The sequence below is a fragment of the Nasonia vitripennis genome, chromosome 1, assembly GCF_009193385.2.
Source record: "Nasonia vitripennis strain AsymCx chromosome 1, Nvit_psr_1.1, whole genome shotgun sequence".
Classification (NCBI taxonomy): domain Eukaryota; kingdom Metazoa; phylum Arthropoda; class Insecta; order Hymenoptera; family Pteromalidae; genus Nasonia; species Nasonia vitripennis.
This window is the reverse complement of record NC_045757.1, coordinates 28019360-28034233: the sequence shown is the minus strand read 5'-3', so window position 1 is coordinate 28034233 and position 14874 is coordinate 28019360. Positions and strand designations below refer to the sequence as shown.

General features: G+C 32.5%; 4 protein-coding genes across 7 annotated transcripts; 3 read left to right on the top strand and 1 right to left on the bottom strand.

Moving 5' to 3' along the window:
* The first annotated feature begins 123 nt into the window (after positions 1-123).
* Positions 124-1906, top strand: LOC100117851 (serine/threonine-protein kinase mos). Its single transcript, XM_016988827.3, has 4 exons — positions 124-365; positions 443-678; positions 753-1138; positions 1329-1906. The coding sequence occupies exons 1-4, from the start codon at positions 289-291 to the stop codon at positions 1629-1631; spliced, it is 1002 nt and encodes a 333-aa protein (XP_016844316.1). The 5' UTR covers positions 124-288; the 3' UTR covers positions 1632-1906.
* Positions 1640-2770, bottom strand: LOC107981936 (U6 snRNA-associated Sm-like protein LSm5). Its single transcript, XM_016988832.3, has 3 exons — positions 2219-2770; positions 1905-2101; positions 1640-1767 (listed from the first exon to the last, which is right to left on the bottom strand). The coding sequence occupies exons 1-3, from the start codon at positions 2268-2270 to the stop codon at positions 1735-1737; spliced, it is 282 nt and encodes a 93-aa protein (XP_016844321.1). The 5' UTR covers positions 2271-2770; the 3' UTR covers positions 1640-1734.
* Positions 2771-4194: 1424 nt separating this feature from the next.
* Positions 4195-6967, top strand: LOC100117929 (guanine nucleotide-binding protein-like 3 homolog). The gene is made up of 7 exons (XM_001601992.6): positions 4195-4556; positions 4774-4878; positions 4955-5710; positions 5794-6142; positions 6224-6443; positions 6559-6736; positions 6813-6967. Exons 1-7 carry the CDS (start codon positions 4538-4540, stop codon positions 6905-6907), a joined length of 1722 nt encoding a protein of 573 aa, XP_001602042.1. The 5' UTR covers positions 4195-4537; the 3' UTR covers positions 6908-6967.
* A 1103-nt stretch (positions 6968-8070) lies between these two features.
* Positions 8071-14790, top strand: LOC100233150 (uncharacterized). 4 transcript variants are annotated; one of them, XM_016988818.3, is made up of 6 exons: positions 10032-10260; positions 10431-10536; positions 12108-12330; positions 12700-12881; positions 13441-13613; positions 14026-14771. In XM_016988818.3, the coding sequence occupies exons 3-6, from the start codon at positions 12120-12122 to the stop codon at positions 14225-14227; spliced, it is 768 nt and encodes a 255-aa protein (XP_016844307.1). In that variant the 5' UTR covers positions 10032-10260; positions 10431-10536; positions 12108-12119; the 3' UTR covers positions 14228-14771. The 4 variants fall into 4 exon arrangements, with proteins under 4 accessions (NP_001136350.1, XP_008212174.1, XP_016844307.1 ...); NM_001142878.1 differs by lacking the exons at positions 10032-10260; positions 10431-10536 and adding an exon at positions 8071-8300 and having other exon boundaries at positions 14026-14790; XM_008213952.3 differs by lacking the exon at positions 10431-10536 and having other exon boundaries at positions 10027-10260.
* Positions 14791-14874: the final 84 nt, after the last annotated feature.

Below are 14874 nucleotides of genomic sequence, written 5' to 3'. Positions count from 1 at the left end.
AATTAAAAATAAAAATTTCGAAAATTCTATTTTTCTAGTTATCTTTTAAATACCTTTAGTTCTATAATAGACGCATGTGCTTGTTTTGTGACCTCTCCTGTCCTTCAATTTGGAAAGCAGACGACAAGCATTTGTCAGCTGCTCAAGGCATATAGTCAATACTTATGTAGCAAACAAATATTTATAAATAATTACTACTAAAGTATTCCAATGTTTTGTATTTTAAACAAACCATCGAAGTTTGAAGAATATTCTCGATATAGTGAAAATTTTCATTAGATTTTTCAAATGGCATCTCCAAGAGCAACTATATCAATTATTAAATGTCTTTCTCCACAAAAAATTCACAATGTGTCTAGTATTAGGTATGATTCCATACAGTAACTCAATATTAAGTATACATTTATACGCATGGTTTTTATCTATTTGATTTGTTATTTAGACAAGCTTTAAGTCCAAAGTCTCCTGCAACAAAATCATTTAGGCAAACTTCAAGTCCTAAGACTCCAATCAGAAACTCATTAAGTGCAGAAAATATTTTGAATGGTCTTCAATCTCCGATTTTTAAAATTGACACTCCATACAAAAGAAGGATTGTCAATGAAGGTTTATTAGATGAGTGTCGCACAGTGCTTGGGAATGGAGCTTTTGGGACAGTTTATAAAGCATCTTATAAAGGTATTAATAGGTATGTGTAATTATATTATTTAATTAAGCTTTTAAAAATACACGCAAGTGATTAAATTATTTAGGTAAGGAAGTAGCAGCTAAGGTAATAAAGAATAATAAAAGGATAGACAGTTCTATTGACATGGAAAAAGAAGTATCTTTTTTAAGACACTCCAATATTGTTAGAATTTTGAAAGTTGATGAAGGACCTGCTATGACATTAGTTACTATGGAATTATGTGGTAATTCATTACAAAATATACTTGAACAAAATCCTATCAGAAGCGAACAAAGGATTTTTATTTGGATATCAATAGCAGAGGCATTGAAATACTGTCATAAAATGGGTGTTGTACATGCTGACGTGAAACCCAAAAATGTCTTAATGGGTTCAGATAATCAACCAAAACTAGCCGATTTTGGAAGTGCTATTTTCATAGAAGAAACTGAAACCACTTCAGTTTTTCATGTAAGTCATTTTCATTCACATTTTTAGATTTATATATAGCTATGTATAAGTATTAGTAATAAATACTATATTATTCAAATTATAAACACAATACATTATAAAAAAGGAACTTACTCATTATTCCTAAATCATTTTGAAACAAGCATTTTTAGTGTTGATCTAGGTAACATTTTTATTTGAATAATTTCAGGGAACTCCAGGATATGCTGCTCCCGAAGTTGTTCGGGGTAATATTCCTACACCTTCATCTGATATATATTCGTTGGGGGTTTTAGCTTGGCAAATGCTTTCAAGAACTCCTCCATTTTCAGGTTTGCACAAGCATACAATTTTATATCTTACAGGCAAAGGTATAACTCCATCAGATTGTGATTTGAATGATGACTTTCAAGGGGAGTATAAAGATTTGTACAGAAAAAGTTGGAATATGAGACCTGACGATAGACCTAGTCTTTTACAGATTATTAAAGAACTAAACTGGTTAGAAAAGTAATAATATTATTATAGACCTTAGAGCAAATTTTATTTAATTCTTAAATGTATTATTTTTAATATTAATAAGTATAAAAATAGTTTATGATGATCCCATGAAGTTTTTACGTGTCCGGCATATCTCCACCAGGTACAAGCTGTAAAAAATAAACATAATTGTGAATTGAATTGTTAATAAAATGTTAATAAAAATGTATACACTGTACCATATTTTATACAAATGATATACAATGAACATTTAGAAAAAGAGAAATAAAGAATGATTAGACATTACCATTGTGATATTGTTTCCATTCAAGAGAATCTGATCCAATTTTGTGACTCTTCTTCCTTCTGGAGTAGCTTCGCTTTCTGTCACATCATCTAACAGCATATTAACAAAATCATCAAAACCTTTCAGTGTTCCAACAATTTCTTTGTCATTTTTCATAATGATGTGTATTCTCGATCCAATACATTTATCTACCAGTTCTGAAGATAATAAATTATCAATGTACATTTGTATAAAAGTACACAACAATAAATTGAAATATAATAAACAATTTTGGAAAACTTTTATGAGCAAAATTTTTCTTAATACACACTTACCGAGAGGTAGTAACGTGGAGGGATTTGTAGTTACGCTACTAGCACTCGTCATTATGATCTAATTTAATTTTAGATTCTTCTATTTATCAACCAATAATTATTTGCGGCTCTCTTATTTTCGGCTTTTGTGGCTAAATGTAAGAGGTTATGAACTGTAAGTAAGTTGGGTGGGAAGAACAGCTTTCGAGAATCGAGAATCGATTACTAGTCCAAGATGGGGAAAATAATTACGTCAAATTTAAAATTTTTTTATAAACGGGTTTATAACTTAGTTTTTACGTGTAAATTTTAATATTAATAAAAATTCGTTTTTCAATCATATTCTTCAGTTTATGTGAACAATAAATAACAAATGCTTAGGAATTTTTTTAAATAGCAGGAGGCACAAAGAGCTGCAAACGGCTGAAACAGCGCCACACACTGTAGCTTTTGTAAACTTCGTGCTGCGAAGAAGGCCTACTGGCAACGAAGATCATAGACCTTAATAGAAGCGCAAAGCCCCATCCCAGATAACACCACGTGCCGGCACAACGTGCTCTTGACGTACCGCACGTCGTGCTGTATGGGATCCCAAAGTGAGGCACCCCGAGCGCTAGTACGCACCCCGACTACGCGCGGCGCGTCCATCTAATTCTGACGTTCTGCCGGTAACATGAGATGCGCGATCGATAACATACCGCTCGGGACGGTAAAATGTTTTTTCGCTATGTGCAATGGTAAAGCTATGCATTGCAACTATGCTAATTACTGTTGACAATGCGTAAAGACTGTGCACAACTAAAAATAAGTACTAAACAACACGAATAAGCCAATTATACCCTAAATTCTTATCCTTAAACCCTAATGGGGCCACAACTTAAATATTACATCGACTTATTGGAAGTTGTCGATAACGTTAGTCCAATGGACAACGTACTCGACTCTCAACCCTTTTGATCCGAGTTCAAATTGGGTGCGATTTTTTTTTAATTCGTACACATACAAGCCAGCATATGGTTATTATTATGGTTATTCTTCTAATTATCATCATTAAATATTCGAATTATTTTATATTTATAAAATGCGTTGAAATAAAATATATTATAATTTATTATTATATATAAAATATTCTAATGATTTTTTTTATTGCTTCAACAGATTTCCACACTACCTTTGAGGTACTGTTGTTAGCGCGCTGGACATTTTTATTTATTTATTTGGGATTAATTATATAACAAGGTTGGAATAACTAATACATATAATTTGAATTAACTAACAAATAAATAATTAGATAAAACGCGGAAATTGAAAAAAATCTTTTTACATAATTATTCCAAATAAAACCGTGGAGTCCTTCGCCTATAGCCCTAAGTAAACCACGGAAATACTCGCCTAATTTGATTGAATCTGCATCTATTTAATAAAACGAGGTGAGAAAAAATCTGCCTTGACAGCTTACTGATAATTGAGGGTTAAAAACAATAGACGATCTTCGCGCGTGTAAACACATACGCGACCGCGACTTCGCGCGCCTTTTTTAATGATTTTCAAATTTAAAAAATACATTTTGTGATTTAAGGTCTTACAATCATATAGTAATAATGATACAAATATACAATTGTTATTGCTCAGATTTTGTTCATTTACTGATAATAATAGAATTCCTCTTGCATAAAGTAAGATATATGAAGACATCGTTGGATGAACATTAAATTGATTGCGTTAATATGATTATATTATGCATTTACAATCGATATAGCATGAATATTATAAAAAAATTAATGTTGAGGGAATGTTAATTACTCGTACATAAATTCTATAAGAATAATGTGTTTTATTTAAACGCATTTTATGAATATGAAATAATTCGAATATTTAATGTAACATAAATAATAATAATAAGAATAACCATAATAATAACCATATGCTGGCTTGTATGTGTACGAATTAAAAAAAAAATCGCACCCAATTTGAACTCGGATCAAAAGGGTTGACAGTCGAGTACGTTGTCCATTGGACTAACGTTATCGACAACTTTCAATAAGTCGATGTAATATTTAAGTTGTGGGCCTATTTGGGTTTAAGGATAAGAAAAAACATTTTACCATCCCGAGCGGTATGTTATCGATCGCGCATCTCATGTTACCGCTCGGGGTGCCTCACTTTAGGATGGGGCTTTGCGCTTCTATTAAGGTCTATCTTCGTTGGCTAATGTGAATTATAACCTAAAATTCATGACAAGCACGTGTTTTGTTGTGAGGTGTTTTTACGTACGTTTCTGAGATAGCAAATGAGTGTTGAGTTTGTTTTGATAGTATAACAAATAATTAAAACGCAAAAATGGCAAAGTTTTGCCTGAGTAAGTATTTTGATCCATTTTTTTAATCAAGTATTTAATAAGGCATTAGTTTACATGAATTTACGTAAGAGTAAATTTATAAATAAGAAGTATATATATTTAGCCGAATTTATATTTCGTTTTTATTCAAAGCTAAATGTTTTTATAATATATTGGCATTTAATAAGTAATCATATATGAGTATTCTAGCATATTTACGTTTTTTTTCCTATTCTAGAAAAATCCAGTAAGAGAATTCAGGCACGTAAGCGTTACAAGATTGAGAAAAAAGTAAGAGATCACAACAAAAAATTGAAGAAAGAAGCAAAAAAGCATCCTAAGAGTAAATATTGATTTGTAAGCACTATTTATCTATTACAAATTTGTATTATATTTAATATTTTTGTGCTTGATCACAGAAAAACAGAAGATTATTCAAGTACCTAATCAATGTCCTTTCAAAGAAGACATCTTAAAAGAAGTAGAGGCATTGAAGAAGCAGAAGGAAGAAGAAAAACAGAAACGTAAAGAAGAAGCAAAACAGAGAAAACGCGAGGAACTCGAAAAGGCTGGCTTAGCAGGTTTGGTAGCCAATGCAGAAAACAAACAAATGGAACATGATTCGTTAGAAACTATTACGGATAGCAATAAAACTGAGAAATTCGGAAAGAAAGAAGAAAATTCTCTTAAAGCTTACTACAAAGAGTTTAAGAAAGTCTTGGACGAAGCAGATGTCATTCTAGAAGTTGTAGATGCTAGAGATCCTCTTGGAACTAGGTGCAAGCAAGTGGAGGAAGCTGTAAGATTAGCAAAAGGAAATAAAAGGCTTGTGATTGTACTCAACAAAGCAGATCTTGTACCACGAGAAAATTTAGATCAATGGTTGAAGTATTTGCGTAAAAGTTTACCCGCAGTTGCATTCAAATCTTCCACACAAGACCAGGCAAAGAGGCTGGGTAGAAGAAAGCTTGGCAAAAAAAGTGAAGAAAATATCCAAGGTGGAACTTGTTTCGGAGCAGAATTATTGTTATCTTTACTTGGTAACTATTGTAGAAGTACCGGAAATACTAAGGCTAGTATTCATGTCGGTGTGGTGGGTCTTCCCAATGTAGGAAAATCTAGTGTCATAAATTCATTGAAAAGAAGCAAGGCTTGTAACATTGGAAATACACCTGGTAAAGATGATAGATTAATCAATGATTTTTTGCATATGTACTTAAAAAATTGAATTTACTAATTAATTTTCTTACACTTATAGGTGTCACAAAATCAATGCAAGTTGTACAACTTGATTCTAAAATAAAGCTTCTAGATTCGCCGGGCATAGTATTTGAAAACTCAAAGGATGCCGATGCATCGGCTGTCGCATTGAAAAATGCCGTAAAGATTGAATCTTTACACGATCCTTTCACGCCTGCAAGTGTGATCTTAAAACGTATTTCAACTCACCAATTAATGGAGATGTACGATGTAACTGAATTCACGACGCCAGAAGAATTCTTTGCCAAGAAAGCTGCTAGGATGGGAAAGTTTAGAAAAGGTGGCATACCTGATACCTTAGCTGCTGCACGTAGCATTCTTACAGATTGGAATTCAGGCAAAATAAGGTAAACAGATATCGGTTGATTCTTTATAATTTGTTACAATATAATATGAAGTCTATAACTAATTATTATTTTTTTTGCTAGGTATTACACTGTACCACCTGAGGATAAAAATACACATGTCTCTGCTAGTATTTTGACTTCTTCTATGAAAGAATTCGACATTGAGAGCTTTGCTGCTGAAGAAAAAATGGTGCTGGACAGTTTGGCATCGGACAGTTCAAAGTCTGTACTAGACCCATTAGAAATTTCCAGTACTGGACCTGTCGAGTCAACTATGGACGTTGAAGGAGAAAATGAATCTGTAAGTATAAATCGACATGCGTATTTTTTATTTTACCAATTCAATGATTTGTATTATATTACATTTATGTGAAATCACAGTTAATAATAATGTATTTGCTAAAATTTTATTACAGGAGGTAAAAGTTCAAAGTAAAAAAGGAAACAAAAAGAAGACGGCAGATGATAAGAAAAATGTACCTGTTCAAAGGAAAAAGAAAGTCGACCCCATATTCGAAATAGAAGGGAATCAGCAATTGAATCAAATTAAGAAGCTGGCGTTTAAGAAACAGAAGAAACAAGCGGCAAGAAGTGGTTAGTAATGATAAAATATTTAAAGTAGCTTATATAGCAGATACAGTTTATTATATACAAGTTTTTTCATTTTTAGCAAAGAAAGCTGGAGTATTGGCTGATGTCTTGAGTGGAGTAAACCTAAAGACGGACGATAACTATGACTTTAAAACAGACTTTTCTATTAAATAAATAGATTTATTTATATAGTTATTATATATTATTACCTAAATAAATTTTTTTTAAATCTTATTTTAGTGGCTTAAATTATTTTACTGATTATAATTTTTATTAGCTCTTACAGTAATAATAATAGCGACTACTAAAGTTTTTTCAATAGCAAATAGTCTTTATTTACAAATTATTATTCCATTTTAAAATGCGTCAAGTTAATTGTTGCTGTAATATGATAATTACAGAAATAATATCTTTCTCGATATTTCATATTAATGTTGATTTAATTATTCCATTTCATTCGAATTTAAAGACGAAATTATTTGCATCATTAATATATATAAAAAAAATAGTTTTAAGTTTTTTCTGACATACAAAAAGACGTTAAATTTTGCACTCTCGCGATTACCCAGAAATATTCAGAACATGCAATGAAACCAAATGAAACCGTGAACCGATTTCTCAAGTAAACTACAAATTCAATGCTGTGAATCACCCACACGCAGATAAACAATCAGCTAAACCAACCTCGGTATTAAAAAATCCATTTCAACCGCAAATTTTCTTATTTTCTCTTCAAGCATAATTCCTCAATATATGTAACGAGCTCTTAAAATTCACAGGACCAAAAAAGATACGACAACGTCAAAATGTGACTCAACATACAGTGCGCCTCCATCAATCAATTTCCGCATTGTACATTCGGGAATAATATAAAATCTCTCTGAATTGATAAAAATAAACCTTCGCATGCGCACCTCACTCCGAAATCGTTCGACAATAAGCCTCTCCGTACACCTCCCACTCACAATAACAATTTCCAACGATCACACGTACGTGCCTACATACACCCACACGATCGCTTGCGCTAATCAATCTCCTCGTGGAATCCTTCGATTCTTTTTTTATCATTTCTCGCTCGTCGAAGGCGGCGACGTCGGCACATGATTAGCTGTATCTCTCGCAGCAACTGATATCTCCAAGCTATTTACAAACACATACATTCGGAAGTATCTGTATACACATAAACATATATGCATATAGAAGAGCGTCTATAGAACAGAAGAAATAAAGTGTACCACTGGAGCGGTCGCGCAAAACTTTTCGAGCCGGCTAATGGCTTGCGCTTTTTTTCCGAAGCTTTATAGCTCTCGGTAATGAGCATGTGTGCGCCGAACTAGTTGCGCGGCGCTCAGTCTTGTGTTTGCCGCGCCTCTGTGTACATATTAACAATATACAGTTGACTGCTATATAACTAAGTTCCACGCTCCGCTATAGTATACACGCATATACATCATTATTATTATTATTGTTGCTGCATATTGTGCCGCCGCTGCTGTGTGAATGCGTCAAACTACTTAATAAGAGGGGCTGACTTGGCAACATTTCTCGGACGCGCTGTTTATTGCTGGTACCGATACACATACATCATATGTATACTTATAATCTATTATATTGGAATAGTCACGTACGCTGATTGTTCTTTTCTATATGTAGGCGGATTTCGTTCTTCTTTTTTAAATATGTAGCTTTCTCGATAGTATACGTACTTATACGGTAATAATACTTATAATACCGATTTTTGGGGGTAGCGATCGCTGATGCAGAGTTGAGCGAATTGCGCAAGAGCTAAAATGTTGTGTCATTATTAGGTATAATGATGTGGCTTTGAGCGACCGTATCTTTTTACCCCGGGACATTTTCGTTGCGCAAATTAAGCCACCAGATAATTCTTTCGAAGTCCGTGTAGCTGCGATGGAAAAATAAAAGTTTTAACGATTATGTGAAACTGGCCGATCTAATTATTATTGTTGGAGACGTATACCGACTATGTAAATATTGAATCTGGTAATTGCAAAAGATCGGGAAGAGGGTATAGAAAAAATTTGTAACGTGTGCCATGTTGTGTCTAAGAGCCTATTTTTATTGCTTTTACAACCCTTTTAGATGTATGTAGAAAGCGGGAATGCTACTGTTATTTGTATTTTATATAAAGTTTAATCCATCAATATTATACTTAAATATACAAATTGCGTACAGATCATGCTTCTGTAATTATTACAAATGCTTCCATTCAACGCTTTTTGTGCCGTGTACTGCTTTCACGAACGTATTTATACTCTATTTCAAATCATCGTTATGATTATCTCATCGGTTTTATATACATTACTTTTTCCGCAAAATGAATTTTAACAAATAGCTCGCCGTAAATAAATAAATAAAGAATGCAATAATAATGTATATATATAACATTATTGAAGTACAAACGTTTTTCTGAATGTTGCGGAAAATAACTTTGTTTATCATCTGGGTTTTATTATGCGTAAAAAACATAGCATATATATATATATATATATATATATATATATATATATATATATATATATATATATATATATATATATATCGCTTTGTTGTAAACATATTAAATCTTTATGTATGTAGGCACCTATACACCATATTTATGGTAGCATACCACAAAATAAACAACATTATTAAAAGATAACATATAATTGTGCATTAACAAGTATCACCTGCAATAAAATATGCTTAATCTATAATAACTTTGTTGAATAAAAACGTTTGTCATATATATCATATTAATTTTGATTAATAATTATAGAAATAAAATCGTTTATTGTTCTTTCGTTTTAATGTATCCAAATTAATTAATGTATATAAGTATTCATCTCAATCCAGAACTTTCGCCTCAATCATCACGTGCCGCTCAGCTCGCGCACATTCAATCGATGATACACCCCTGCGCACAAAAAGAAGTGTATGGCTTTAAAAAGTTGTTCTCATAATATCATAACTTCCGCAGCTTAATAACGGGAGAAAAAACGCTCGAATATTGACACCTCTCCGCAAGCTCAGCGCAAATAAAGCTTTGACTCGCGTTCGAATTAACGGGGTTTCGTCCCTTGCATACACGCCGTCTTATCGTCTGTAATGTATGTATGTATGTATGTATGTATGTATGTATGTATGTATGTATGTATGTATATATATAATCATTATATACTATCGCGCGTATATATATATATATATATATATATATATATATATATATATATATATATATATACACGCGCAAGCACAAAGCACGTTCTGAAGTCCGTCCTCTCTGGCGCTGCTATGCAGACGAAACAGTTCGATCGAGTAGCGCAGAGCTGTGCGGTCTCGATTGCGCTGTATTCGACACTTGGTTTTTGCCGAGCGCACATGAGTCTTCGAATGAACTAGACGACGATCCAAGAAACACATATAATAAACGCTAACTCTCATCTCTGTCTTGATTTTTAGCTATTACATACCTATATCGATTTTTGTCAGGCCTTCGAAGGGAAACAGGTGTGCATTTCGATCTCGTGAGTAGTCGTATACCTATATAGTGTTCAAGTTCATATCGAATGTTGTCTCGTGTCTCTGGGATGCGAGAGGCTGCCTTGGTGATCCTCCGTGTTTTATATAATGTGGAAAATTCACGATGACTCGGCGCGGTTTTATCAAAATGTTAATTAGTTATTTTTATCTCCAGACAGTTCAGTTCAGCGCAGAAATTTTTAACCCGATAATAATGGATTTTGCAAATAGCGACACCGTCATTTAGAGTAATTAATAGACTCCACTCATGTCGCGCTGATGTATGTATTAGTTATTTGGTAATGAGTTAATTAGTCGTAGTTATACGATGCAGATCAATAATATACTATTAATGATCATGCAAATATCCCTATGTTAATTAATAGGGTATATTTTATTATTATGGTTGAATGCTTGTGAAATTATTGTTTTGCATCAGATTTTGCACCATTGCATACAGATTTTCTTCTTATACCTACCCTGGTAGACAGTTAACCATTTTTGTTGTGGTTAACTTGTTAATCATATGGAAAATTTTTTTCCAAAATAAATATCTAAATTTCTTATAAATTTAACTCATATGGTAATTAATTAAACCATCTATATTATAACATGTTTACGAGGAAATTGTTTTAGATATACCCGACAGTAAAATATAACCATGGCGTGTCGTTTTTAATTACGAATTCGGCCAACGGTTCACCGATTGATGCTGAGTGGTTCTACCAGGGTACGGTTAAAAATATATTTTGAAAGAAAAAATTCGCATCACAGTTTTTATACCGTGATGGAATTCTGACCGAAAGAACTTTAGAGTAATTTTTGTAAATATACGTAAATAGACGTTTTTGTAAATAACTTTAGATAATTTTTGTAAATTGTAATCAAGTTTAATTAAGTAAATGGAAAAAATTATAATTTATAAATATGTAATTATATTAATGAACTTATTCGAAGGAAAATAAATCAAGCGTTTTTAAATGATTCCGTAATAAAATTTGGTCAAAATTCGACATTTCTTATAATAACTTACTTACACGTTATTGCTATTTTCAGTGTTATATTCAGGTATCGCTCTTTAGTGTCAATAACAAAAGTATATTCTGTAGATTTTTGCAATTTCAAATTTGATGATTTATTATTGTATGTCATTGCGTCATATAGTTATATACATAAAATTTCGCAAATATTCTTTTGGTAAATACACAAGTATGTTTTTTTATTCCATGCAATCGAATTTGTCAACAAAGAACTGAAAGCGAGTATATATAGATCGTTATAAATTTTAGTTATGTAATTATGTAACTTATATAGATACACAAATGGTCAAACGACATTATACTGTACTGTACTAAAGAGGCTCCATTTTACGTTGCACATACGCTTTTGTGCTATAATATTTGTAAATATCACATCATTATGATTATAAATAAAGGAAACGTCCATCCTAATTTGCAGGGGTGTAGTTATAGAAATTTATATGTAAAATAAACGCCAATGAGACTATCATTTCATTACAAATGCAAAACAAATAAACAAAAGTACCATTATGCAAACGATCGAAAGCACCGAGATGCGTATCGAGGCTGTTTCATACATACGCCGGAGTCATTATTTTTGCGCAGCAGCAGATACGAACATCTCACAAACGTGTAAAGCAAAGTTTGATTTGTCAACAAATATCCAATCAGCGAGATGCAGTTTCTCGTTGACTAAAAGTAAATCGCGAGAAAAAAAGCATCCGACTCCGAAAAAAGTATGCGAAGAGTAGAGTAAAACACGCAGAACGCAAATATATTCGCGCAAAAATGTGAACGAGCGCAGTAAAACTGATGCAATTAAAATTTTACAGAGCCGATAAGAGATGTCTGGCCAGGCGCAGAAGCCCGACTGGATTCGGCCGCCGGGTCCGCTTAAAGTTTGGAAAATCATCGACGGCTATGAGATGATGATGGACGGCACCTGGAGTCCCATCAAGATATCAATCCAGGAGATACCACCTGATCGACACGAGGAGGTCATCCAACACATGTGTACCTACTTCCTGAACGATGACCCGGTCTGCAAGAGCTTGAGTAAGCTTAATTCATATTATGCAGCTTTATATCGTTATTTTAAGCGTTTGATCATGTCGCGATACGCTTTCAGTTTTTGTATGCGTGATCGATGCCTATACTTTTTATCACGTGGTCGTAATTCGGCTGTGACACCGAGCGTGATGCGTTTTTACATTTTTATTATTCTGCTCATAACAAAGTTACAATGGCAAGTTACCATCACAACTACCAAAAAGTTCAATAGAACCCTTTATTGTCATAATTATAAAATACCATTAAACATTTTGAAAATTATTTTAAAATGTGACCTATTGAATTTCTCCACAGTTCAGTTTCCTAAAATAAAATTATTTATACGTGTATAAAAATTTGTCTCCAATTTTACAGAAACAAAAGATGATCCTAAAAGGCTTATGGATACCATAATGCTCTGGAGACATTGTCTACAACAAGGTTTAGTCGTCGGTGCATTCACGATCGATTATTTTGGAAGGCTATCAAAATTAGCTGCGGTCAACATGCTGCTTGTGATAACAGATTATTCGGAGCTTAGTTTAGTAGACATCGTGGTGAGCATTTTTTAAAAATTTTGCGTAAGGTGAAATGTAGTTACCGATTCCAATCTTTATGAAGTATGAAGTTTCTTGCAACACGTTCCCTTATGTTTATCGAAGATAAGAAAGGGGAAGGCATATATTGCTTCAGCAAGAAAAACATTGTTTCGACATCAGTGCGATGTGATAAAATCTTTAATACCGAAGAGAAACTTTTTATTTTCAGTTTTAATTAATCAACCATGCGTAACGTGAGTCAGTAATATTATCGATCACGGCTTCGTTTTTACGATATTATCGTACTTTATAATATCTTTGTACTAATCTGGGCTAAGAAGTGAGTCGATATGTCACGTTTTTAAAAATTCCATAAATTTATTATTACATATACGACAACAAATAAAGCAACTTGATGAATTGTATGATTTCGTAAAAGTACATATTTTACAAGTGTAACAATTAACATAACGGATATAAAAAATAAATTCCAAGTGTTGTTATATTTCTTAAAAGTAAATGTTTCTACATTAAATATATGGTGTGTTTTTAAAAATGTTTTCTTATATTTTTTCAGAAAAAATTTTCATCGCCACTGTCCATTCGTTTGTTTAAAATGTATTACGAGCTGTCGCTTAAGGCGGATGTCTGCAAGATCTTCGGAGTGGATAAGTATATTTACGCCACTGGCTTAAGTGTCGCATATGCTTATCGTGGACAAAAGCTTGGACAGCGTCTTTTAGAAGCTAGGCAAGTATATAATATCCAAATATATTGGAACATTTCATACCTATAAAAACTTTTATGCGGTTATTTTGTTTAGTCTTCATTCACTCGTTGGATCATTTTCTCCAAAGCTGATGCGTATAATACTGGTGATCGTTCCATTATAAACAATCAATTGAGCAAATATATTTAAATAAACCGTTAATTATAGAGCACACGTGCGGTAAACGAACATTTGCTTAACTTGATCGAATATTTGATCGTCTTAAAAGCTGATTATCATTTTAATTAACTTGACCGTGGAGAATGAAAACAAGAATATGTTAGCTTTACATGAAACCAATATAATCCTGTTATCTTTGGTCCAATGTTATGTCAACGAACATATTGTAGAATTTCAATTTTATATTGAAGAAAGTTTTTTTGCGAATTTCAGGACAGACATCGGAAGGTATTACGGCATTAAGGCAACGTCGTCAACTTTCACATCGCCTGCATCTCAGGTCCTGGCGGAGCGCGCTGGATTCAAAGTTGCACACGTACAGTATTATGCGAATCTAGTGAACAGAGATGGGACACCTGCTTATCCGGACATCGAGGCTACGGATATGAAGATCATGATCAAATACCTGGAATAATATGTCATCCTATTCCACGATACTTTTATATTACAATTCCCTTGACGTTTATTCGATATTGAAATTATAATAACTAGTTTTACGAGTATGAATGATAATTTCGCTTTGATTGATTTGGGATGACTGAAAATACAGAATAGTTATATTTAAGATCAAAGATGGATTGTATACGTTCGGGTGCTTCCAATGCTTTGTAATGCCTCTTTTTAATTATAATTTTGCATTTATACTTTTGATCGGTTCTTTTTTTAATGAATTGTAAAATAAATTGTAAAATAAATTTATTTACTACAATGTAGTACGTATCATTTATGATGATTATATTACTAAACAATTTTTCATTTATAAACTAACTATTTGTGAAATTCTTATGAGAAGCGAATTCATCGCCATTTCACAGGCAGTTATAAGTTATAAGTAAATATCAAATTAATCAATTTCATTCTATTTTGCAACTATCGATAATTATAGTTATCTGAAACCTTATGGTTTAAGAAGATTATAAGTTGATTTAGAAAATAAAACTTATATTTGAACAAAAATACCTTCCATAATACTGCATATAACTCTGTGTAATTAAGTTATTTCTTAAGTTATTTTTTGTAAACCTTTAACTTTCGTTAAACTAACGTTTGTTCTTATAGATA